Here is a 25,320-nt window from a genome sequence, read left to right on the forward strand (position 1 = left end):
ACAGTAGTAACATGTTTTAATAATTCTCTGACGAAGTCATGAGACCACAAAATGGAAGCCAGTTTCAGAGATTAGGCCAAGCACCTGGCAGATTCTGGTTACCTGATGCGTATGCTCACCTCTGTCACGGAGGGCTTAAGCAGGAAGTGCAAAAGCGCGTCGAATGGAAACAGTGCCAATGCTAGAGCAAAGAAATTTGCTGTGGTACCATACATTCATTGCATTTCACATAACCTCAGAAGAATAGCGGCAAGATCAGGGGTGGACGTGGTTTTCTCTGCCCCTGAGGATCTAGAGATGCTATGCAAACAGATTAACACAGAATAACAAAAGGAACGCATGTTCTACTTAACATTGCAAACAATTTGTAACCTGTACTTATAACGTTGTCTATGCGATTCCACTTTCATGCGGAAGAATGCATGTTGGTGAAACCGGTAGATGCACTAATGAAAGATTAAAAGAGCATCGATATAATGTCACTAGGGTAATCTTGGGTCATTTGGGTATTCACCGTCGAGATTGTTCATGCAAGCCCACGTTTGAAAGTACTACCATTCTGTATAGGGCTCATAGCAGGATGACGAGGGAGATTGTGGAGGCCTACGAGATAGCAATTAGAGGAAAAGTTATCTGAAAAGGAGACAAGATTGCTCGGTTTATCTTTGTGACCTCTGCAGTACATGTTTTCCCCATGCCTTGCACACTAATCTGTTTATCGAAATTCACCACCGAATTTTCTTTTTTGCTGTTACGTTTGTTTCCGCTCGTACGGTATATATTTATCGAAACGTGCGAAAATAAAATCTATAGTTGAAAGTGAAGCACTGTGGCTATCCGTTTCTCCATAAGTCCTCGTACAGTCGCGGTTATGCACTCTACCATGAAGGTTGGTGCCGGATTCGCACAACAGCCTCTCCACAGAGACTTTAGCCAGTCGAGCACAAGATTCTTGTTCATCCAGCCTTTCTCATGGCATCTCAAGACCACATTTTTTGGCAGCTCCTCACCTTCGGGCACTGTATTGCGCTTGAAGACAACGTAGGGCGGCAGCTTGCGTCCATCTGCCATGCACGACAATGCAACGATAACTCTCATTTTCTCGTTGCCAGTGGACCGGACATAAGCTTGTTTAGAATCCTTTTCGTGCATGGTAAAGGGCGATGGCATGTCAAGATAAACCGCGTTAGGTCAGCATTGCCGATTTGCCCCTAGCTGGAAGGTCTTGGACTTGCACAGCGAAGTAACGTGGTGCTGGAAAGCCACAAGCAGCTCTTCGAACGATTCAGGCAGCTTTTGCGAAATCTAAGTTCGGCGGCATAAGGAAAATCCAGCACGGCCAATTTAGCGATAAATCCAGTGCTTGCTCGCTTTGAAGACCGAGCTCGGTAGCCCTTTTTCTCTTGCAAGCTCCTTAGCTTTTGCCTGCGTAAGCTCCACGCTTACAGCTATATGCGCGGCTCCCTGTTGGCATGTGGACTGTCAGGGCAAGTTCGATTTCCAGGAATGTCCTGCTCTTCGGGCTGCGAAAGCTTCTTCGCGTTCCGCTGCACGTGATAAGGGCTTGCTTCTGTCGACGCCATCTGCGAATGCTTTCCTCGTTGATGCCAAACTGCTTCCCAGCCACACTGTTGCTGATGTCCTGTGCGGCTAAAATAACCTTTCTCTTGAAAGCAGCCGAGTACTGTTTTCGTGGTCTGGACATCTTGGTCCTTCAATGCGGAATAAAAAAGATGCACTTCGCGCAGTGTCGTTTGCACGTGTGCTGCTCAACAATAAAGAAACGATGCTGTAGTCACGCAGCAATAAGGAAGCGAAGCCGTAGTCACGCAGCAATAACGAAGCCAAGCCATAGCCACGCAACAATAATGAAACCAAATTTCTGACTGAAATTTTCTTTCGGATCCGCATATAGTACGAGGCGGAAATTTTGGACGCTAATAGGAAAAACCTCGTATTATACGTGGATTTTTACGGTATACGATTATTAGGAAAAAACTATCGGCCTAGATTCTAATGAATACGATATATGAAGTAACTATCTACGCTTGAACCCTTCACAAGGTTAAGAGGCAAGCATGTGCTGACCTGCAGGAATCTGTCGGTGAGCGAGACTGCAAGGAACAGCGTCTCCTGGAGCAGCTGGAAGCGCTGGTGCACCATCATCATCCAGTTGATGAGGATGGCCCTCATCTCGGGGGTCACCGCCGGCTGCATCTGGAGGAACTTGGTCCTCACAGGCCACTTTTTCTGAAAGTGAATCATGCATCACGAATAAATAAATAGAAGTGCCAGGTACGTTGGCAACAGGCCTGCATGTGCGAACAATCATGCCAACACCACCTCAAGCCAGCCTGGTGTCCTTCCCACCGCAGTGGGCACGTGTGAACGTCAGACCCATTAATAATATAGGAATCTACATGCATAAGAATTGACGTCACAGGAGCGGCATTTTGACACGTGCTCACAGGGATGTTGCTTTCGCCCGCTACAGGCCCTGTCGAGCTCGCATTTCACAGAGGAGGTTCACTTTAATACCACATTTAAGGCACTACTGTACTTGCCCGTTTCGTTCACAATAAAAGTCAAGTGGATGTTCACTGAAAAAAAAAATCTTGTTGCAACAAAATGGTGGCGCAATCTGACTATGAACCATGGCCTCGGAGATGGGGCAGGAAGCGTGTGCCACCCAATCTCAGAGATTGAGGATGAACACACAATGTGTGCTGCCATAGCTATGACAGATGACGTAGGTTTTCAAACGTTAAAATATGGTTTTCACATTCAAGGCATTTAATGATACGCACATACCATGTCTGTGTTTACATGCTTTTTTCAATTAAAATAGCGCCACATAGACACTGAACAGTAGATTTCGAGTCTAATTTAAAGAAGATGAATATCGAAATGAATATTAGAAAACTTATAACAAGGTTTAATGCTTGCAAATCTTGGGCAAATGAACACTGTACTGCCCATGCTTGGGAGTGTCCCAACATTGCATAACAGGCACATTGCAAGGTATCAGTAACCTCAGTTGCCTAGAAATCAAGAAGTACAGCATGATCTAGTTTTTGAATGGAATTCCAAATTATGCCAGGACAGTAAACTACTCACCTATGGGGCAGAAACCTGGAGGCTTACGAAAAGGGTTCTACTTAAATTGAGGACGACGCAACGAGCTATGGAAAGAAGAATGATGGGTGTAACGTTAAGGGATAAAAAGAGCAGATAGGGTGAGGGAACAAACGCAAGTTAATGACATCTTAGTTGAAATCAAGAAAAAGAAATGGGCATGGGCAAGACATGTAATGAGGAGAGAAGATAACCGATGGTCATTAAGGGTTACGGACTGAATTCCAAGGGAAGGGAAGCGTAGCAGGGGGCGGCAGAAAGTTAGGCGGGCGGATGAGATTAAAAAGTTTGCAGGGACGACATGGCCACAATTTGTACATGACCGGGGTTGTTGGAGAAGTATGGGAGAGGCCTTTGCCCTGCAGCACTTGTGGGGTTCCACTCTGCGTGCGGCGAGGGCTGAAGGAGAGCTCTGGATCTAGCCCCACGCAGTCGCTTTGTGGTACTCCCCAACCGTAGCTCGGGAACCGCGGCTACGTCAGGTTCGAACAAATAAGGCAACCGGCGGAGTCAACTGTAATAACATTTATTGCTACCAGCTACCAGAGGGGCATCCTCTCTGTAATAAGTAATAATAGGCTGGCCTCGTTGCCCGGGATAGTTGGGCAAACGAGGTCACTCACAGGTTGCAGCAGGTACTCCAGTCCGGCAGGTTAGGGGTCCGGTGTCAGAGAGGGGGTCTCCCCCGGTGGCACTGTTTTGTACCTCTAACTGGGTGAGGGGAATGTCCTCGCCCGTCAGCTACCTGCCCGTGAGTCGGGGAGCAAGGGTGCGCGCGTCGCAAGAGCAAGGGAGAAGCGGGAGAGGGCATAAAGCGCCTCTCCCGTGTCTGTGACACTCTCGACGCGACGAAAGATGGGCGCGTGTGCTTCCCACACCCTCCAGGCTTTATGGATTTAGCTTTATGGCAAAAAAATTAGAGTTGTAGCTGTCTTAGATCTTGATACTGTTGCCACAAACAAGCAGGATGAGCAAAAAGTTTGTCTTGAGAAAAACTGACAACTCAATTTATTCGGGAATATAATGCAGTAATGAAACCGCAGATTGTGCACGAGTTGAGTATCTTTAATCGCAAAAAATGTCATTTAATACGATCTGCCAATTACCAGTACTCCACATTTCGCGCGCAGCGACATTATTCACGAGGAACAAGGGGTGCACGTTTGGATCACGCACAGCGAACTCCATGCCGATGAGGCATCGCCGCAGAATGCGCACGAGATGAATATATTGCGAGAACAGTCACGTTCACCTTTGCCCACTGCTGCACCGGAACTTGCGCTTTACACAAGGCAGCAGAGCATTTAGAGAATCGGAGCTTACGATAATGAAGCGAGTCGCCATCGCATCCAAGCCAGCCGCAGCTGCATCAGCGCGAGCGAGAAAATTTTCGCTTGGTAGCTGGCATTGAAGCAAAGTTTTGCCGTTTTTCTCGAGTCTTCACTTTCTCCAAATCATCGGGCTGCAGTGGTTTTTGCTGGAATGCAGCATCACCACCGGCCACTGCCAGAACTGCTTTCATCTGCTAAGCCTATTCCGCAGTCACGGAGGGAGACTCCAGTAACGCTCAGCACGGGTAGCAAACTATTACTGGCATCTTCCAAAGCTACTATGCACTTTTGAAAGATGAAAACCCCTCGTTTCTTCTGTTCACTGAATTTATGGCTTATAGCAACCTGAATTTGACATTGTTTCATGCCGAGTTTCGCATGCTTGAGCAGACGACGGCAAAAATCTGCTAATGGCATGGTATGCTTACGGCCACGTGTCTCAGTCGACCAATGCAATTGCGCATTGAGACTTTTTCTCTGGCTTTTTCTTCATGACCGTCAGCGCACAACGTAATAGTGGTGCAAAAACTAAACGAAAAGTGTGGCTCTTTCAAACAAGACCAAGAGGGCTGCAATCAGAAACTTAGAACGGCAAGTGCACGCCACGGATAAAGGCCCATTTTTTTTGCACGTTTCTCAGTAAATATACAGCTTGCCGACGTCATATAGAACACCAAAATAAAACAAACAAAATATTTGTGCAAGATGCGCGGAAATTTCAGAGATGATGCATCAGACACTAAAATCCAAAAATAGATTTTTTGGTCTGCAAGACCTGTGTCTCCCTTTAAGGATCTTAAAAACACCCTGCAGACATGCAATAATGGATGCATTGTGCAACACACACATACCTCAAGGTATGCCATGTAGTCGAAGATCTCCTGTGCATACTGGGCACACATTTGGGGCTCCTCAAGGTCACCCGCATCTATGTCTGGCACACCAGGTGGCAGCAAAGAGGCTGAGAATGCCTGTCCCTCAGCGTCTGGCTTCTGCTCTGTGTTGATGGCAGCCTTCTGCAGGCTCTGGGACAGGGCGGCCACATCCTCCGGCTTGCTGGCCGTGCTCTGTTGGAGACAGCACGTACCCTTGAAAGGAATTGCTGGTCACTAGTGCGCTCGCAATGTTCCAGTCAATGACTTTACAGTATGATGCATTAAGGCTCAACTGTGTAGATGATAGGACAGCTGAAACAGACTATGCAACTCAGCACATTGTTTCTGTTGCACCTGTCCTATCTTCTGCTTTACATAATGAATGTAAATGCAAACCATAATGAACGTAAGCCCACTTCACAATACTTGTAGTGCGTGATAGGTCATTGTAGCCTTAATTGTCAAGGCGTTGACTAATCATGATGGCTAGGCCAATGGAAAGGTACTATACTTAGGGAAGCATACTGTGCATAACACGTAAGGGGACAAACATGGACTGACGCAAAGCTGACTCATTTTATTTCAGACAAAAGTCAACAATTTACCGTATTTATTCGAATCTAGGCCGATAGTTTTTTTTTTTTTTCAAGTCATAATATACTGAACTCTAGGGTCGGCTTAGATTAAGATATTTGAAAAATTCACCAGCTTGTAATTGAAAATGATATTGTCACGTGGTAGTGACTGAAGAAAGCAACCAAACTGAGAACGAGCAAACTAGCGTTTTATTGGGCGAACTAGTGCCCTCAAAAACAGGCTACACTTAAAGCACGAGAGCAGCGAACACAGCCGCTGCGATCGTCGAAAATATGATCAGCGGGTCAAGCGCGTCGGCCGTTATACAGCAGTCATCGAATGTTCCAGACTAATTGTTGGGACCCGCGTGCCTTCCACAAAGTTCTACACCATTCACGTCACACGATGAAATCAGATAACACAAGGTTCGGTGACAACAGACAGCGGATAGAAGCATTGATAACTTTCCATAAACTTCGGATACATGCAGGCACGTCCCGCGCTGTGCGATAACATTTGTTAAGCGGCAAAACATGGTCGCCCGATAAATATGAGTACACGTGTCAATATCGTGCCCCCCCCACCCCCTCCATAGCTAGCACCATCTAGAAAAATCAATATCACAGCTGCTACTAGACGCGCCAGCAGCCAATCGCAGTACATGCCATTTAGACCTGCGTCGTATCGGTATCATGGCTAAGTATCGGCGTGCATCGTAGCATTATCGTAATAGCACCAAACAGGCAATGCCACAAGCGAAAAGTTGGGCTAGCCACAGAGGCTTTGTCAAACGTTCAAGCCGGTGGGACTTCAGCATCGATGAGAAAAACTTCTGTCATGGAGAAAAAATTTAATTATGGGGTTTTACGTGCCAAAACCACTTTCCAATTATGAGGCACACCGTAGTGGAGGACTCCAATAATTTCGACCACCTAGGGTTCTTTAACGTGCACCTAAATCTAAGCACAGGTGTTTTCACATTTTGCCCCCATCGAAATGCGGCCGCCGTGGCCGGGATTCGATCCCACGACCTCGTGCTCAGCAGCCCAACACTATAGCCACTGAGCAACCACGGCGGGTCGTCATTGGAGAGGGCAACGGGAGACGCCATTTGCGTGTGCCGCAACGAGATGACAGCAATAAGGAAGATGAGCGCGCAATAACAGAGGTAATAGAGTGTGCCGTACTTCAACACATACAAGCCATGCTGCACTGTCTGCACATGCGTAGACGCGCGAATGCGAGCTTGACGGCGTCTGCAAGCATACAAGGCCAGCAGCGATGACGTAGACACCTCGGTATGTTCATATTAAATAAATGCTCTTTTCATTTTGTGAACGTTGTCCTCGCTTTCTTGCTTGGTTTACATTCGAAGCAAGCTTTATTTTGTTTTCTGGCTTCGGACATTCGGGATCGGCTTAGAATCGGGGCCAGCCTAGATTAGAGTAAATACGGTAAGATTCGGTAAATACAGTAAGGAGTAAATACGGCACCATACATACACAATGTAGCAGCCCGCATTCAGTGCGAAATATGGGCAATATGACTGCATCGAGAACCTTTCCTTGTTCAGTATGAGATGCCCTTGCATAGATATGGAGAAATCAGCTGAACACACACAAGACTTGTAAGCTAAATGCCGACAGCAGGTGGGGCAAATGTCAGTGGTCTTCACATCCAGATAAGGCAGTGTCCATTTCTCCTTTTTAACTCCCTCCTCCTCCAATACACCTACATCAAACTCCGCTAACCCTGCCAAAGGTTCCAAACCTCTGAAAACGAATGCAAAAACAAGTAGCTTTTCATTTGTGCCATACTAGATTTACTATCAATTCTAATTTTGAGACTATTCCATGCAGTAAGTACTCATGCATATCTTGGCATAAACCACGCTTTGCGAAAAGCTTGGAACTTTTTGGGGGGTGCTGCCAATCACGTATGGGTGTTTACAGGAATGTGCCCGCGTGGCGAGATGAAAGAATGGCACAATAGTCGAACCCGACTATATCAAAACCGTTTCAGGGTGTCTACCAAGTTGACATTTCCAAATTCCCCGAGTTTTCCAGGTTTTCCCTGAGTGCCATTGAAAATTTCCCTGAGTGATGCAGAACTATGTTTTATGTCAAGACGGGCTGAAACCATATCACCCGATGCTGTCACTCTCTAGTAAGCTACAGAAAAAAGTTTTAAAATACCGACTTAATCTAATTTGAATACTAAGGAGTAGTGTTCATGTTATTCAAAAAGAGATCTAATAGAAGGGGGGTTAGTAAAATGCCAGCAAATAGAATGTCTTCAAAAAAGATTGCAAATGGAGCCGGACATTCTCAAATACGAATAAAAAGAGATGGATATAGAAGCAAATATTTTCGAATATGAGCTATTTCTATCAACTGATAGCAAGCTCAGTGGTATTAGGCCCGAACTCTGTCACAATTTAGATTCTCTCTCAACAGCTCGTAAGTCAACCTCAACTGTCCTGACATACTCTCAGCCCGCGCACGACTCTTGAGTATTGTGTTTCACTGCTTTAACGAGTTTATTTTGGTTTGGATGAGAGACACTTGCAGCTCGGCATTAGCCAAAACTTAATTTTTTGAGCGCTGGCTCCTTCAAAACGGCGGCAGCAAGCTTCCTTTCCTGTTTATTCTTCAATTTGTAGGCCATTTCTGTTTTTGTTTTCCTTCCGCCACTCGTTCGCCCCAAAGACCATTTGAAGTATCTTGGTCAGTTGCACAGTCTACGGCCGATTTTTCGAACTTCCAGGGACCGCGAAAACGTCTGAAAAATCGGCCAGTTGAAAAAAAAACAAATGCGTGTCATTTAGTGCCTTTAGGGGCTCAAACCGCCACAGGCACGTTCGAAAACGCTCTGAAGGCCTGTGGGTACACATATTAGGCATCTCTGTGCTCGTACTGGGACAGGAAATACCGCGTGCACGCGTGTATAAGGAATGCATACTGTGTTCCGTGGCAATAGCCCCTTCCCACGCTTGTTATGCTTCACTGCAATACTTTTGCGCATGCTTCACCAAGTAACGTTTCTGTACAGAGGCGAAGCTAATTTTCAGGAACCGGCATTATGCAACGCACCGTGTTTTCCAAGTTTCTAAGCCAATCGCGAGGACCACAAAGGCGGAGTCCGTGCCATTGCTGACAGCAGCTAATTCTTTCAATAAAAAACTCGGCATCCAACGGCAAGAAGCTTCATAGCGAACATAGAAGTAGCTAGGCCTAACGTTGCCGCAGTGGCGGCAATGGCTGCCAGCGGATCTCCGTGCGAGAGTGCCGGTTCGAGGTGGCGAAGTAATCAAAATGGCAGCGGTGGTGCCTTTGATTATTGCCGTTTCGGACCTGCGGTCACGGCAAAACGTCCGGAAAATCGGACGGCGAAGAGTTCTTGCGTCGGAAATGTCCCACGTTCTGATACGTTGACTCTATGGGGTACGTGGCGGTGCCGCGAAGCCGTCCTAATTATCGGGAATCCGGAAAGTCGGTCGTTGACTGTACACTGGCAACTCCTCCAGCCGACGACAGAGCGTCAAAGACGATTCATTACGACTCCTGTCTGTTACTCGAGCCAGCATTACCGCGACTTTCGACCCTTTCAATAAAATTGCCGCTAATTTTCCCTGATAGAGGCCCAAATTCCCTGAGTTTTCCCTGACTTTTTCCAGACTACTCAAAATCCCTGAGGATTCCCGGTTTTCCCGGTTGGTAGACACCCTGCGTTTACATCGAATTTTTTAGATCGAACAATATCTGAACACTATAGTTACAATGAGTATATATATAAAGTTACACTTGCATAGAACAAAAATAGCAGCGACTCCCAATATATTGCTACGGAACAGTATTTGCGATCAAGAAGAGGCGAGCAGTGCGAAGACGACGATTGGAGGCTAGCGCGGGCTGTTGCCTCTTGGCCAAACACGGCGTATTTTCTTGTAAATATACTTGTATATAGCTTTTCATCTGCGTCTTCCTACGTAACAATATTGAACGTCAAGCAGCAGAAAAATGCCCCAAGAAGTAGGCTTTCCCTCATGGTGGCGGGGAAACCCGGCAGCTCGGCTCCGTCAAACCGCTCTCCCTACCGTGACCGCACTGCATCCGAGTGAGCCATCGCCAAACCCCTGCAAGAAATCATCCTGGCCTGCCTGCAGCACTTGCTGAGACAGCCAATCAGAGGCTCTTGTGCCCTCGTCGTGCAAGATGGTGCAAGTGGAAGTGGTCTCGCTGCTTTTCAGGTTGATTGTTTGCGCCTCGTGGTCCTTCTCCCGTAGTGTTGTCGTGATGAAGCGGCAGAATTCGCCTTTCGCCGTGAAGCTGAAGAGAAAAAATTGGGTCGAATGCAGTGAGAAGTCAGATGCCCCGTAGCGTGAAAGATTCCAAGTGGCACACTCAGCACAATTTTGAAGAATAAGGGGGAGATTAGGGCTAAAACGGACAAACTCGCGGCCCAGTGCCCGTGGCGCCTGACGCGTACGCACGGCCGTGTACAAGTGGTTCATTCGAAATTGCTTCAGACGTGCCACCTTCCGGGTGCCCCATGACGACTCAATTCTGATGAGTGCGACGAAGCCGTTGCTGATGTTGCCGAAGTTTGGAGCGAGCTGTCAGAATTTCTGGAAGGCATTGACGAATCAACGGTCCACGAGTTTGTGAGTCGAGATGGTGTCGCGACCAAGGGAAAGCGCGAAAACAAAGACTGCCGACATCATACCGAGCACAAGTTAAAGTGGGCACAATGAGGAAAGCAACAACGGTCCATTGCCCATGTCCTCCGAGGTGATTGGTGCACTCGCACTAGTCCAGTGCTTCTGTGCAAATGTAGAAGGCTGTGGCCTCAGCTGCTCCGACTCTTTAGACAATGGGAGAAGTGTGTTCGTCGCAGGCAGCGAAATAGCCTAAGCAGAAGAAAATACAGGACTATTTCATGTGAAACTAAGCTAGTTTCATCAATGAAGTGATTTTATAAATGGTATGCGCTTTAGCTGGCTATCTGTATTACAGCGCATGGTGCGTAGTGCCATTGGTAGCGTACTGCACACGTTTAGAAAGCGTAGTGAGCATTCACGAGTACACACTATGCGAGCAGGATGTATCAAAACACATGCGGTATGTGCGCTTTTATTATACGTTGCGTAGAATAAACAATTGGTGCCACGTACGTTGCGTATGATAAAATAAAAACAAGTCACACCTCCAATGGTAAATCGCATGCACTGTATAAATCGAACAAAATGAACTGCACCAAACGTAGAGACGGGTCGCTTGGGAGCATGCCGGATCTTTTGAGCCTTTTTCTAGAGCGAGTGAGCTGTGGTTCAGTAAAAGTGAGGTGCAGTTATTTTGGAGAGAGGAAGCCAGTTCTCTCTAGTTCAATAAGCCGTGCCAAACCGTTCCGTCAGAGCCAGGTCTTCTGCCGAGTGAGACTTTCGCACCATCTATTAGCAGTGTGAGAAAGCAACTGCCCTCCTGCCCTTACTCGCAGGAGTCGCAACCACTCCCGCATGACTCATTTGAGGGATCGCCAGACGTTTGTGCAGGCACGTGTAAGAGTGGGCACGAGAGAGAAAATCTGGGTGATTTGCTTCTTGAATACGGGGCTCATGCACTGGAATTTGTAACACTGTGGCGCTACCTGGCGGCAGTCAACGAAGTTGGCTGGGTAGTGTGGAAAATACGTCGTCCATTGAGTAACACGAGTCTCACTTGTTTTGTGCTTTGAGTTTGAGTTTGTTTTGAGTTTTGTATGTATATCTCACTCGAAAAGTGTTCAACATGTACGCAGGGCGTGGTGCGCTACCGAATACAGCACAGGTCATGGGGTGCGCGTGCTTTCTTGTCCGACAAACCATGCTGAAGGCAGGTGGACCCGGCGAGTGGAAGCAGGTGGACCTGCTGTGCGCTGTGCCCAAGCATCGCCACCCCACCGTTATTGATGCATGGTGAATTGTCATGAGGGCCGTGGGCCTAACACAGAATTTTCAACATACTGTGCAACAACTTGGTTGCGAGAGATGTCTCTCGCTGCGTAGCACATGTCTCAGCTTCCTGCATTAGGTTACTCTAACGAGACCGGCTGTATACAGCCGGTCTCTCTTGATTCGTGTGTGTGCTCAAAGTTCATTTCCTGTTTTATTCTGCTGTTCAGCTATCGGAAAAAGCAGCTGCGTTCACTGCGAGTAGCCTGTAGACCAGCTTGTCGAGAGTGCTTAACCATGAAAAATGCAGTCTCTATAGGTGCACGCAGATTTCTTTTTATTAGAAAACTGGTCGCGCACAGGAATTTACAGGACCTAAAGCAATTCCTTATGGTGAAGTGGCCCACCTAATAAAGCGAAAGTTCATATAGAGCCGTTGAAACTGTTTCAGAACGCGTTGCTGAGAGAACAAGCAAAGGATAATAGATAGACTGACTTCGCACAGTCAGTTGCGGCAATAAGATAAGGAACTGTGCATAAAAAGTGGTGCTTAAGGGGGGACATGGCGATTAGAGATCACTTATTTTTAGACCCAATTCAATTAAAATACATAGATTTGTTCATTTTTAAAGCTGATTTCAAAAGTACAATTATTTTTTATAGGTCAAGTAATTATGGAGGTGATTAAGAGTACACTACTGTTTGTGGAGAGAATAGGTAGAAAAAATCTGGATGGAAAGCTGTAATTACAGCATGAGTGGACAGTTGAATGTTTAAAGGAACACTAAAGGTTAATATTAAGTGAACGTGGACTGTTGAAATACGATCCCAGAAACCTCGAAACGCTTGTTTCGTGCGAAGAAGAGACCTATTTTAAGAGAAAATGCGTCCTGAAGCATCCGCGTACATCTAGCGCAGTTCAAATCACCCGCCCTCGGATCGAGGAGTATTGACGTCATGGTCTCATAGTGACGTTGCGCCGTCGGCGAGTACGGTAAAACTGCGAGCGCGCAGATGGCGTTACGGCTTTTCTGCACAAAATGCAAACGCGCGGCCAGAAACAGAGCCAATACAGAGCCGACAGCAGCGCGAAAGCGGAACTATGGTGGCTAGTGAAAGGGAAAGCGCGCGACGATAAGCTGGTTTTTCATTTTACGACGCCAACTTCGACACTCATTGCAATGGATGACCCTGACAACGACACATTAGCTCGCGATGCTGGGCTCGAGTTCAGCGATTTAAGCACTGATGAACGTGACCGGCTGTTGAGGGCTGCCGGCGTCGTTGCGTACTACTACGACGACGGCCTGCTTTGAAAGGCACTTCACGCGACTTCAGCAAGTCGGCGTTGAACTCGTAATCCTCTGGACGAAAGTGCAGCGAGCACACTACGTGATTTTTCGGCTCTTTGCCAACGCGCTGCAGCAGAGGTACGGCACTTAACCACTTCGAACGGAAAGGTTCACTCGTTGGCACACTGTGGTAAGTAACGTTGGATTCGCCGCTGCAACTGCCCTTGGCCAAGTTCCGCGGACCATTCGCGCATCCCACGACATCACATGGACGTGGCCTTCTCACTGCTTGTTCCAAATGCAAGTTTCACGAGCTAGCAGGACCACCGCAGCACGACGGAATAAACAAACAACTGAAACTCCAAAGCGCGTGCGGCGCAAAGTCGAGCACGCAGAGTCGAGCGAAAACGAAACCTTTCGATCACCCATACTACTCAAGGGTAACGTCAAAATGTTATTTTTTAGAATTGTATAGAAGGAGACAAGTAGCATTTTTTGCAGTCTTATAATCTAATGAAGTGATCTTTTTAATACGAGTAGTTCAGTACTAGTGACAAATTATGATGAGTGCTTTCGTCATCGGGCTAGTACCGGAATGTCGCTGGGGGGTCTCAAATGGCGTCGTGTATTTACCTGAATTTCTCTGTTACTAAAGCTATGTTCGCGATTATATTGACGCCTTAGATGTTCTAGGGCATTGCTTTATCACTTTAACTTGACTTTCTGGTAACCTTTAGTGTCCCTTTAAGGAGTGAAATGCTGAAAGCAGTTTTAAAATTGAACAATTAGCAATTTAGGAGTTCATGAAAGTCTATTGGTTACACCATGGCTACTAGGTCACAAGAACAAGAGAAAAAAGAAGTATAGGAAAATGAAAAACAAGAATCTGCTTGCAGCACTTCAAGCTTTATGCATTTAGCTTTATATACCAATAAAATTTCAGCTCTAGCTGTCCTAGATCTTGAGATGTTGCCACAAACAAGCAGGATGAATGAAAAGCTCATTTTGAGGAAATAGCAAAAACACACAACTTCATTTATTCAGGAATATCATGAAATACCAGCCATAACAGGCTAGTATGCCCGTGGCAGATAGTCAGCTTGGCAAGTGTTCCTCGCGTGGCACTTTTTCAAGGCTCGATGTTTGACAGATCCACGCTTTCGAGCTGAAGTGTTCATTCGCCGCTGGTCTTTCATTTATGCGGTCATTGTTTATTCTGCTGCATGAGAGTTGCTGCATGCAAGTTGTTTTCTGTGGTCAAGATTGTAAGAGTTTGAAAGAAATGCCCCGAAACCCATAATGCTCTAGTTTAGTAAGCAAAGTCTGATGATTTAGCCTATCAAATGCTTTGGAGTAGTCCACGAAAATTCCTAGCGTTAGTTCCTTATTTTCGAAACCACTTAAAAAGAACTCTTTTTCGGTTAGCAGAGCCATTTCAGTTGACATTCCCGCACGGAACCCAAATTGTTTATTTGATATGACGGAATGTTTATCGCATAATGACTTTAGTCCTTCACAAATAACTTTTTCTAGTCTCTTGGATAGGACAGGCAGTACTGAGAGTGGCCTGTAATTCGAAAAGCATATTTTTGTCACCCGACTTGAATGAGACTAACTTTCGCGTGTTGCATATTTTCAGGAAAAATTCCAGTTGACAGCGATAGGTTAAAAATATGAGTGTACTGGGAGCAAGAGATCAAGCACGAACTTAATAGGTTTTATTTGAAGCCCATTCACATCACGGGATTTCCCATTTTTTAATGACATGAATATTGTGCAAACTTCATGTGGATCTGCAGGTTGAAGAAAAGCTGTATGTGCGTTCCGTGTGCCCAAATACTGGGTTACTGCTGTGTCGCGAGTACTTTTTTCCAGACATTAAACACCTTTGCTAATAGCATTCTATCCTCAACTACAAGTTCAAGTCTACACTATTGTGGACATCAGCTTTTTCATTTCGCTCCATAATAGACTGCTCCGATTACTCACCTCTTCAAATAGGTTCTCATAATACAGCTTTCTAGCATTTCGTACAAATTTCGTAACATAGTTCCAGTATTTCTTAAGCCTGCAAGATCATCAGGGTTCCTTGTTCTGACAAACTTATGATACAGTGAATCCTTCCAAGATCATCATAAGGCATTCATCATTAAGCCACGGTTTCCGTTTTCTAGTTGACTTCTTTACTCTTTTATATTTAAAGGAGTTGTCATACGCTTCCTTAAGGGAGCGCATGAGTTGATCATATGCATCATCAGCGCCCCGACATAGAAGCACCAAACTCCAATCAATATTAATTTTTTGCCGGAAAGTGTTTTGTAATTAATTTTCTAGAAAAGAAATGACTGAGACTGACACACTGGTTTTGAAGCCTGATGAAGCCTACAGAACATGTATTTCGGCAAATGATCGCTCATATCTGCTACAATCACTCCCGATTTCGTGGTATCTTAAGAACAGTTGACGACTAGATCGAGTAGTGTTTCAGATGTACGACTTAATGCGTAGGTTCTGTAATAACATTCCAGCAGTAAAGAGTGGAGGAGTAGTTGTAGTTCCTGGGATTGTGAAGTACTTTGTAAAAGATTAACATTGAAATCACTAACTGAAAAATTCATGTCGTTTAGACGCACGAAACTGAGAATCTTTTCAAAGAAAGAAATAAAGTTATCGGCCTTTCCATCAGGTGGACAATACACAACCACAGAAACATTTTTTGTACTTAAAATTTCATAAATCTGGCGTTATAGCAGAGAACTCTGGGATCAAGGTGCAAGAAAACTCGTTCGATATTAACTGCAGCACGCTGCCTCCGTGACGGGAAGGCCAGTTTAAGAAAGAAGATTGATATCCAAGAAGGTGAAGTACATCACTCTCTTGCTTGTACCAAGTCTCAGTTACCATGATCACATTAAATTAAGAGAAAATTTGCTTAAAAACATGGAAAGCTCATCACACTTGTTCTTTTCAGAGTGCGCATTCAATTGCAAGAACTTCAAGTAGTTGCAGTTGTGCCGCACTACAATGTCACCGGGAGTATTTATTTATAAACAAAAGATAAGCTTAACGTGAACAAATAACAAAAACACTTTTAGTGAACGGTGGTGGGACGTTGCATTTCGTCCAAGTCTGATTAACATGATATACGCAGGACAGGTGATGCGTGTCTGACGAGCGAAAATCTTTCCGTTCTTAGCCCATGCAAAACGCCAGTTTACTTTTTTCCTAGCAATGGCCATGCCTAGCAGCTTCTTGAGCTGCGGGCAGAGGTGCTCATTTATGTAGACAGACTGGTTATTAGGAAATCCGATCTCATTCGTAGCGAGCCTGTGCTTCCTGGCCTTATTAAGGACTACATCACGTTTAGCCCTGCTCTGGAAAACCACCACTATATGGGGATCAGAGTCTGGATCTGGCGCCGGAATTCGGTGGCAGACTGGAACGACAGGGTGTCAAAGGTGATTTGTTATGATTCCCGTCTGCTACTCGAGCCACCATTAGCGCGACTTTCGACATTTTCAATAAAATTACAGCTAATTTACCCCGAAGTTTTTCCAGACTACTCAAAATCCCCGAGAATTCCCGGTTTTCCCAGTCAGTACACACCCTGTGAAGATTCTGGCGATCAGTTTCCGCAGCCAGAAACGAAAACCGAAATCCGCGCGTTTGTAGGGATGGTAGGTTATTACCAAACTACATCAAGGGCTTCTCGGAGGTTGCTAGCTCACTTAGACACATTGGAGAAAGATGCCCATAATCGGGTAAAATGGGACGAAGCCAAACAGATGCATTTGCTTCTTTGAAAGCTGCACTCGCAGATAAGCCGGTCCTCGCAAGTCCGGACTACAAGGCCAGTTCTTATGCAGTGTGACGCCAGCAAAAAAGGGGTGGGTGTAGTATTAAGCCAGGAAACCGAGCATAGGCACGAACAACCGATTCTGTAAGCGAGCCGAAAGTTGACTGCTCGCGAACAAGCCTACAGTACTACAGAAAAAGAATGAATGCCTGGTGTGGCCTGTAGAGAAGCTCTCGTGTTACTTGTCTGGTTCAGAATTTATTTTTATTACAGATCATAGGCCACTCGCATGGCTTCAACAAATGTCGAACAAAAATGGTAGATTGCTATGTTGGAGCCTCAGTTTGCAACCGTGAGCGTTCAAGGTTAAACACAAGAAAGGATCTCTGCATGCAAATGCAGATGGCCTGAGCAGGGCCTTCTCTCACTCGGCGTCACTCGGCAGTAATGCAGCAAAGCGTTCACTCTGAATTCATCTGGCCTGGGCCTGTCGGGGGCCTCACTAGTCAGTTCTGTTCCTTTTAGAAAGATTCCAAAACCCTCTGCGTATCGGGGTCGGGCCGGGCCACATTCGGCGGTTGTTGTGGTGCTTGCCTTCTTGCCTATGCCCAGGATCTTTGCCATGGACGCCTCAACAAGCAACCCTCCGACATCTGCGATCATCCGAGAAGCTGGTGCCCGATCCGTCTACCCCAGAGTAACTCAATACTCCACAACCACTTCATACCACGGGCTCCTCTGTCCAGAATGTGCCTGATTTGGCCATGGACACCTCTATAAGCAACCCTGTGGCCTCTGGGCTCACCAGAGGTCCTGGCACCCGATCCATTTACGCATCAGTAGCGCCCAGTACGCCGGAATCACTCCGTACCCTGGACCCACCTGGCGAGACTTCGCCCGCTTGAACTGCTTAAAAGGAAACAAATGTGCTGTTCTGTCAACCTCGACAAACTTTCGAAAGTGAGTTCTTGTCGCAGGGTGGACCTTCTGGGAACACCCCCCCCCTCCATTCTTCCGTGGGGAGGAGCTGTTGCACTCACGCGGATGCCCGTTGCCGTGGATGCCCGGATGTCCGAAGGCCGGTGAGCCTGTCAGCGTGACAATGTTCATAATGTAATGTCAGCGTGATAATGGTTGTTATTGTGAGGAGGGTTGAGTTTCCCTCTCCCTTCGTGAAGGCGAGGCTTTTAAAAAGGATAGCGGAGCCACGCCGAGGATGTTCTGTATCTACCGGCAGCAGTTACGCCAGTTTAAAATAACGTTCGCCGTTCGGAGTCATATTCTTGTCTCGGCTCGGAGCCCTGCTCGGCCAAACTTAACAGGACCGAAAGCAGAGATTTTGTTTCATTCTCAGTCAAGATATCGAGATATCTGCAATTTGGCCCCAAAATAATTCCGAGATAAAGAGCAATAAATATGTGGCACATGTGGGAAATGATTCAGTGCGGCAGCAAATTTCGACTTGGCCACTTTTTCTAGATATGCGAGTAAGAGTTAACGAGGTACTACTGTATATGATAACATAACAGCACCGAATAAGTGCACATTTCTAGCGGAAAATTTGCTGTAGGAGAGGACCGCAAATGCAACATTAGCACTCTACGCATTTTCACATGCATAGGCCCGCTTCTATGTAATGAACATATGAAATAAAGTGCTATTCATTTGAGCAGACGTTTTTGTGTGCAGGTCCATCGTGCGGTCATCACAGCTGTGGCTGAAAAACTTCATAAGGTAGAAAAACAGAAAACAAACATGGTCTTGTTCCGAAAGAAGACGACCATTTAATGTATGCACAGTCGCCCAAAAGAAAAGTGGCAAACAGGCATGGAATCCCCGTGGCTTTTCCCGCTTCAAATAAGCTCACTGTGCTTTGCCCGAGAATCAGCACAGAAGGAGCCGAACGATGTGGTTGTGGAATAAAGCCTGCCGAAACATGAAATGCGCCACAGACGTGGTATACGAATGTGTATGCTCCCCTGTTGCATGTATGAATGTGCAGAGGAGCATGCATTCATATTTAAAACAGCACCAAAGAACACTGACAAGGGAGGACACGGGACGAGCACTGTCCAGTAGCACCCAGACAGCGCTCGTCCTGTGTCCTCCCTTGTCTGTGTTTTTTGGCGCTGTTTTAAATATGAATGATCCGTACCAACTAGCTCGCACCCAAACCCTTCCGAGCATGCATTGTCAATTCGAAAAGAGGAGCAAACTTGCCCACTTATTGCAATGCATGCAAAGGATGTGAACTAGCATTCGAGAACATTCTAGGCACGAGCAAGAGCAAAATAACCCGTGAGCTTTTAGAAGCTTTTAACATCAACAGGGTGTCTACCAAGTTGACATTTCCAAATTCCCTGAGTTTTCCAGGTTTTCCCCGTGTGCCTTTGCAAAATTCCCTGAGTGATGCAGAACTAGTTTTATGTCAAGACAAGCTGAAACCATATCGCCCGATGCGGTAATTCTCTAGTAAGCATATCAAAAAAATTTAAAAAATTACTTAATCCAATTTGAATACTGAGGAGTAGTGTTCATGTTATTCAAAAAGAAAATGGAAGGGTGGGGTTAGTAAAATGCACAGCAAATAAGATATCTTCGAAGAAAATTGCAAATCGAGTCAAACATTCTCAAATGCGAATAAAAAAGGAGATGCATACAAAAGCAAATATCGTTGAATATGTGCTATTTCTATCAACTGATAGCAAGCTCAGTGGTATGAGGCGCGAACTTTGTCACGACTGAGATTCTCTCTAAACAGCTCGTAAGTCAACCTCAAATGTCCTGACATACTCTCAGCCCATGCACAATGCCTCACTGTTATGTTTCACTGCTTTAAAATGTTTATTTTTGTTTGCATTAGGGACACTTGCATCTTGGCATCAGCCAACACTTTTCCGAGCTCAAGCTCCTTCAAAATGGCGGCAGCATGCTTCCTTTCCCGTTCATTCCTCAATGCGCAGGTCCTTTGTTTCTGTACTCCTTCCGCCACTCGTTCGCTCCACAGAACATTTGAAGCATCTTTGTCAGTTGCAGAGTCCACGTCCGAGTTTTCGAACTCCTTAGGGGCCGCGAAAACGTCCGAAAAATCGGCCAGTTGGAAAAAAAATGCATGTTACTGCCCTTAGTGGCTCAAACCACCACAGGCACATTCGAAAACGCTCTGAAGGCCTTTCGGGACACGTATTAGGCATATCAGTGCTCGCACTGCGACAGGAAATACCGATTGCACGTGTGTATAATTAAGGAATACATACTGTGTACCGTGGCGATTGCCCCTTCCCACGCTTATTACGCTTCACTGCCATACTTTTCCACATGCTTCACCAAGTAAGATTTCTATACGGAGGCGAAGCTGACTTTCAGGAACTGGCATTATGCAACGCACAGTGCTTTCTAGGCCAATCGCGAGGACCGCAAAGGCGGAGTCCGTGCCATTGCTGACAGCAGCGAATTTTTTCAATAAAGAACACTGCACCCAACGGCAAAAAGCTTATGTTGTGTCGGCAGCGGCAGGCAAGCGGGGGCCTGGCATGCGGTGAACGCGCGGCGAGCGCCAACGCAGAGAAGGATGACAAGGAGCTAACTGCTCCCGATGAAAACCGGAACAAAGACTCGGCCGGCTGGCGGCCGTTTATTATGCAAAAGGACTTCACATGCCAGATCACACCTCCCGATTGGTCCCAGCTCGTCACATGACAGAAAGGGGCGTGCGCCATCTAGCTAAACTACTATGAAACATAAATGTATGATAACACAGAGATCTGACAGGGGGCGACACTATACTACATCATCCCCCCCTGGAAACAAAGCAAGCATACAGTGAAACGCACACACAAGACGCGCACTTAAGTCCAAAGGCAATTTCAGTTCGTTCCCCCCTACGTTCACACACGCGCACCGTCACACACAAAGCACGCACTTAAGTCCACAACAAATTTAGGCCGTCTCCGCCCAAGTTCACATACACGTGCACCAGTCTTGGGCACCAAAACACAGGCAGTCACTCAAACAAAGTCTGACAAGGAACACTGCAGAAAACTCACTGCACTGCAACAAGGAGCACATTTTATACCTGTGTTAATGAAACATGTGGACTGTCTCCTAAATGTCACAACGAAGCCCCTAGCCGTGGCATTTCGAAGACGGAAATACGCTCTACACTACAGAAACAAAATCGAGCCACGGAGGCCGTTTTCCGTCAAGATGAGGACGCGTGCGCACCTCAGAAGAACTTTGGGGGTTGCGACGCGTATCGGTCAACTTCGAAGACCCAGTCGTCCCACTACTATTTCCCTCCCCCTGGTTGGACAATTGAATGTGGTTATCGCTCAAAGCTGGAGAGGGTTGCCCAGGAAGCTCCTCTCGACGTCCCAACAAGTCCTGGGAGGCTACCGATTCCCCCACGGAATCAGACGACTGCTGACTGTGCAGACTCTGAAGCGATACAGTCAAACGCACTACTTAACTGATGCCTATGAAAGGAGGATGTCACTACAGTCATCGGAATGACTATCCAAGTTTGAATATGAGTACGAAAAGTCTCTATCACTTGTACACAATGTACTATCTGCTGAATCCTTTATCACTAGGGTTAACTTAGACACATGCCATGTCTTCCCATCACTGAGTACAAAAATAGATAGTCCTATCTGGGCCTTGACTTTACGAGGTTTACTGTACTTAAAGAATCCTTTCCTGTTAAATCTTATTCTGACAGTGTCTCCCACCTTGACACGAGTTGCCTGAGCACCTCTACGTTTGTCTACGTACAGTTAAGTCTGCGACTGTTTCTGCAAGACCCTTTCCTGAACTTGAGACACAAGACTGCTGTTCCCGTGGATCTACACAGAGCCGCATGGTTCCATCCTTCTTGCGCACCACCACGAGTGGAGACACCCACTCAGTAGCCTCGACGCGCTCGATGACGTCGCAATTCATGTGTGACCTGGTCACGGAGAGCCAGGGGTAGTCGGCGCAACTTTGAAGATACTGGTTGCGCATCTTGCTACCGATGAATTCGGTGCACAAAGTTGTTGACGAGACCCAACTCGTCACTGGAAAGGCGATCAAAACCCGGAGGCACACCTCTGGGGCTCTGTACTGAAGGAAGCGATGGTAGACGACATGTCAGCGACGAACCGTCGATCTGTATGCCCAAGCGTTGGATGGCGTCTAAACCCAGCAGTGATGTTCCTGTAGTCGTTACGTGGAACGTGAAGGAGCATGACCTTTGGAAAAACTGGACAGTGGCTTGAAACAGGCCTTGAATGTCGATGTGTTGCTTGGAGAAATTTTTCAAGTCCACTGTTGTTTGCGACAGTCTGTGCTGTCGACCAAAGTGCTTTCCAAAATCTTCGGCCGTCATGAATGAGACAGACACTCCCGTATCCACCGGCAGTCACATGGAGACGCCGTTCACTACGACCGGAACTTGTAAATCATTTTGTTTCCAAAGTGCTCACCGTCAAGATAGACGCGGACGGCTGTCCTGCAGAAGTTGACAAAGACCACGTCTCTGCGGAAGAGACGTGCTGAACAGTACGGGTTTTTCGGCACACTGATGCAAAATGGCCCAACGTGTGGCAGGGGTTGCACCGCCGGTTTCTTGCTGCACAATTCCTGTACGTTGCAATATGTTTCGTGCTGCCACACCGATCGCATGCACCACGGTTCTCGGAGGAGCCATGTGCGAAATGTCGGCCCTCTTGGCGGCTCCTCTGAAGAAGTCTGCCCTCTTGGCGGCTCCTCTGAAGAAGTCTGCCCTCTTGGCGGCTCCTCTGAAGAAGTCGGCCCTCTTGGCGGCTCCTCGGAAGAAGTCGGCCCTCTTGGCGGCTCCTCGGAAGAAGTCGGCCCTCTTGGCGGCTCCTCGGAAGAAGTCTGCCCTCTTGGCGGCTCCTCGGAAGAAGTCGGCCCTCTTGGCGGCTCCTCGGAAGAAGTCGGCCCTCTTCATGGCCTCCCGGACTACGTCGGCCATCTTGGCGGCTCCCCGGAAGAAGTCTGCCATCTTGGCCCGTCGACGGCACGCCAAGTTGAGATGCCTCGATTTTTCGTACATTTTCGGAGCCGAACGCGCAGTTTGCTCGATGCAAGGCTTCTAACGAGCGTCCAATTTCTTCTGCCTTGTCCAGGGACAGGGTTTCGCCATGAGCCAGCAACTTTTCGCTAACGCTGACGTTCGCTACCCCATGTATTATTTGGTCTCGGACGTGCTCGTTGTAGGTTGTGCCGAAGTTGCACTGTACCGCCTTCTCCTTCAATGCGGTCACGAATTCCAGGAATCCTCCCTCGAAGTGCATTCAACTGGTGAATTCGTGCCTCTGCCAGAACATTTGACGCGGCGAACAGCCGGTCAAGCTGCTGCAAGAGTTTTTGGAACTGACACTGGCGGGACCGCATCACTTGACGTTGACGCTGTGCCGGTCGACTGCCTTGCTGCCTCGCTTGATGCTGTGCCGGTTAACTGCCTTGCTGCCTCGCTTGACGCTATGCCGGTTAACTGCCTTGCTGCCTCGCTTGACGCTGTGCCGGTTAACTGCCTTGCTGCCTCGCTTGACGCTATGCCGGTTAACTGCCTTGCTGCCTCGCTTGACGCTATGCCGGTTAACTGCCTTGCTGCCTCGCTTGACGCTGTGCCGGTTAACTGCCTTGCTGCTTCCTGCTCCTCGTCTGCAAAGTACTGCCGTTGTCCCTCACACCCGAGAGCGCTGACGAGCACGGACGCTCGTCGTGCGTCCGTCCAGTCTCCACCGCCGGCCGCTTCGAGGTGGGCCTGAAAAATTTTTTTCCATCGATGCCATGGAATTAACGTTGGCCCGGGCACTTCCAGAAAAACGGGAAGGTTCGCCGTAAAAGACTCCATGCCCGGTATCGTGCAGGAGACAGTGCAGAAAACAAGCCGGAGCTCGCAGCAGGAATGGGGCAAGGAAGAACAAAGGGGGCGAGAAGGCCTAGGCTCGGAAGCCTCGCGATGCCAAGTGCGGCGGCGGCGTTTGCTTGCCGTGCAGACACAGGAAGGGTCGCTTCACTTACGAAGCTCGTTGGCCTCCCGGGGCTTCGGTCGGAACCGCAGCGGGAATCCCATCCTCGTCGCCAAAAGATATGTCGGCAGCGGCAGGCAAGTGGGGGCCCATGCCCAGCGGACGCGTGGCGAGCGCAGACGCAGAGAAGGATGGCACGGAGCTAACTGCTCCCGATGAAAACCGGAATGAAGACTCAGCCAGCTTGCGGCCGTTTATTATTAAAAAGGAGTTCACATGCCAGATGACACCTCCCGATTGAAAGGGGCGAGAAGGCCTAGGCTCGGAAGCCTCGCGACGCCAAGTGCGTCGGCGGCGTTTGCTTGCCGTGCGGACACGGGAAGGGTCGCTTCACTTACGAACCTCGGTTTCCCGGGGCTTCGGTCAGAACCGCTGCGGGAACCCCATCCCACCCCACACAACAGCTTATAGCGAACGTCAAAGCAGCGAGGCCTAGCGTTGCCGCAGCGATGGCTACGGCTGCCAGCGGATCTGCGTGCCAGAGCACAGATTTCAGGCGGTGAGGTAATCAATATGGCAGCAGTGGCAGCTTTTATTAATACAGTTTCGGACCTGCAGTCACGACAAAACGTCCGGAAAATCGGACGGCGAAGAGTTCTTGCGTGCGAAATTTATAGATGTTCTGATACATTGACTCTAGGGAGACGTGGTGGTGCCGCGAAGCCGTCCAAATTATCGGAAATCCGGAAAGTTGGTCGTTGACTGTACACTGACAACTCCTCCAGCCACCGACAGGAGGTCAAAGACTATTCATTACGATTTCCGTCTGTTGCTCGATCCAGAATTACCGCGACTTTCGACCCTTTCAACAAAATTACAGCTAATTTTCCCTGATAGAGACAAATTCCCCGAGTTTTCCCCCGAGTTTTTCCAGACTACTCAAAATCCCCGAGAATTCCCGGTTTTCCCGGTTGGTAGACACCCTGCATCAATGAAAAGGGCAATTACTGTAAGTGACGCTTCTGTCACCTTGTATGACGTAGAAAAGTTCTGCACAACTTTTGCAGACTTGAGGCAAGCTTGATTTGCTATCTCCTCTTCCTCCCCCTCCTTTTAAGCAGGTGTGAACAATGCTTACACATGCAGTTTCCAAACTAATAAAAGCAGATTATAGTTTGCACTTTTCCGTCTGCTTTGTTTTTCCTGTGTCTGTCCCTTTGAATGAGCAACTCCTCCTAACATAGCCATGCCCAGCAAGAAGTTTGTCTAAACACTACAACACGACAACTACAAATCTGAGTTCGTTGTTACACCTGTGGAAGTGAAGACAGGCAATTCACATGCAACACGAAGCTCTTGTGTGAATGGCTGCTTCATTAATGTTGCAACACCTACCCCATAGCAAA

At 47.4% G+C, this 25,320-nt stretch overlaps 1 protein-coding gene across 2 annotated transcripts in view; it reads right to left on the reverse strand.

The window, feature by feature from the left end:
- The window catches only part of LOC126535555 (G2/mitotic-specific cyclin-B-like), a 71,087-nt gene that overhangs the window by 35,636 nt on the left and 10,131 nt on the right, over positions 1–25,320 (reverse strand). Inside the window, exons 3-4 of one of the 2 annotated variants that reach the window (XM_050182383.3) lie at positions 5,318–5,533; positions 2,089–2,250 (exon numbers count right to left, since the gene is read on the reverse strand). In XM_050182383.3, the coding sequence (XP_050038340.1) occupies positions 2,089–2,250; positions 5,318–5,533 (378 nt within the window). Of the gene's footprint in view, positions 1–2,088; positions 2,251–5,317; positions 5,555–25,320 lie in introns of both variants that reach the window. The other variant, XM_055073198.2, reaches the window with a different exon arrangement.

This window comes from Dermacentor andersoni, chromosome 7 (genome assembly GCF_023375885.2).
Source record: "Dermacentor andersoni chromosome 7, qqDerAnde1_hic_scaffold, whole genome shotgun sequence".
Lineage (NCBI taxonomy): Eukaryota > Metazoa > Arthropoda > Arachnida > Ixodida > Ixodidae > Dermacentor > Dermacentor andersoni.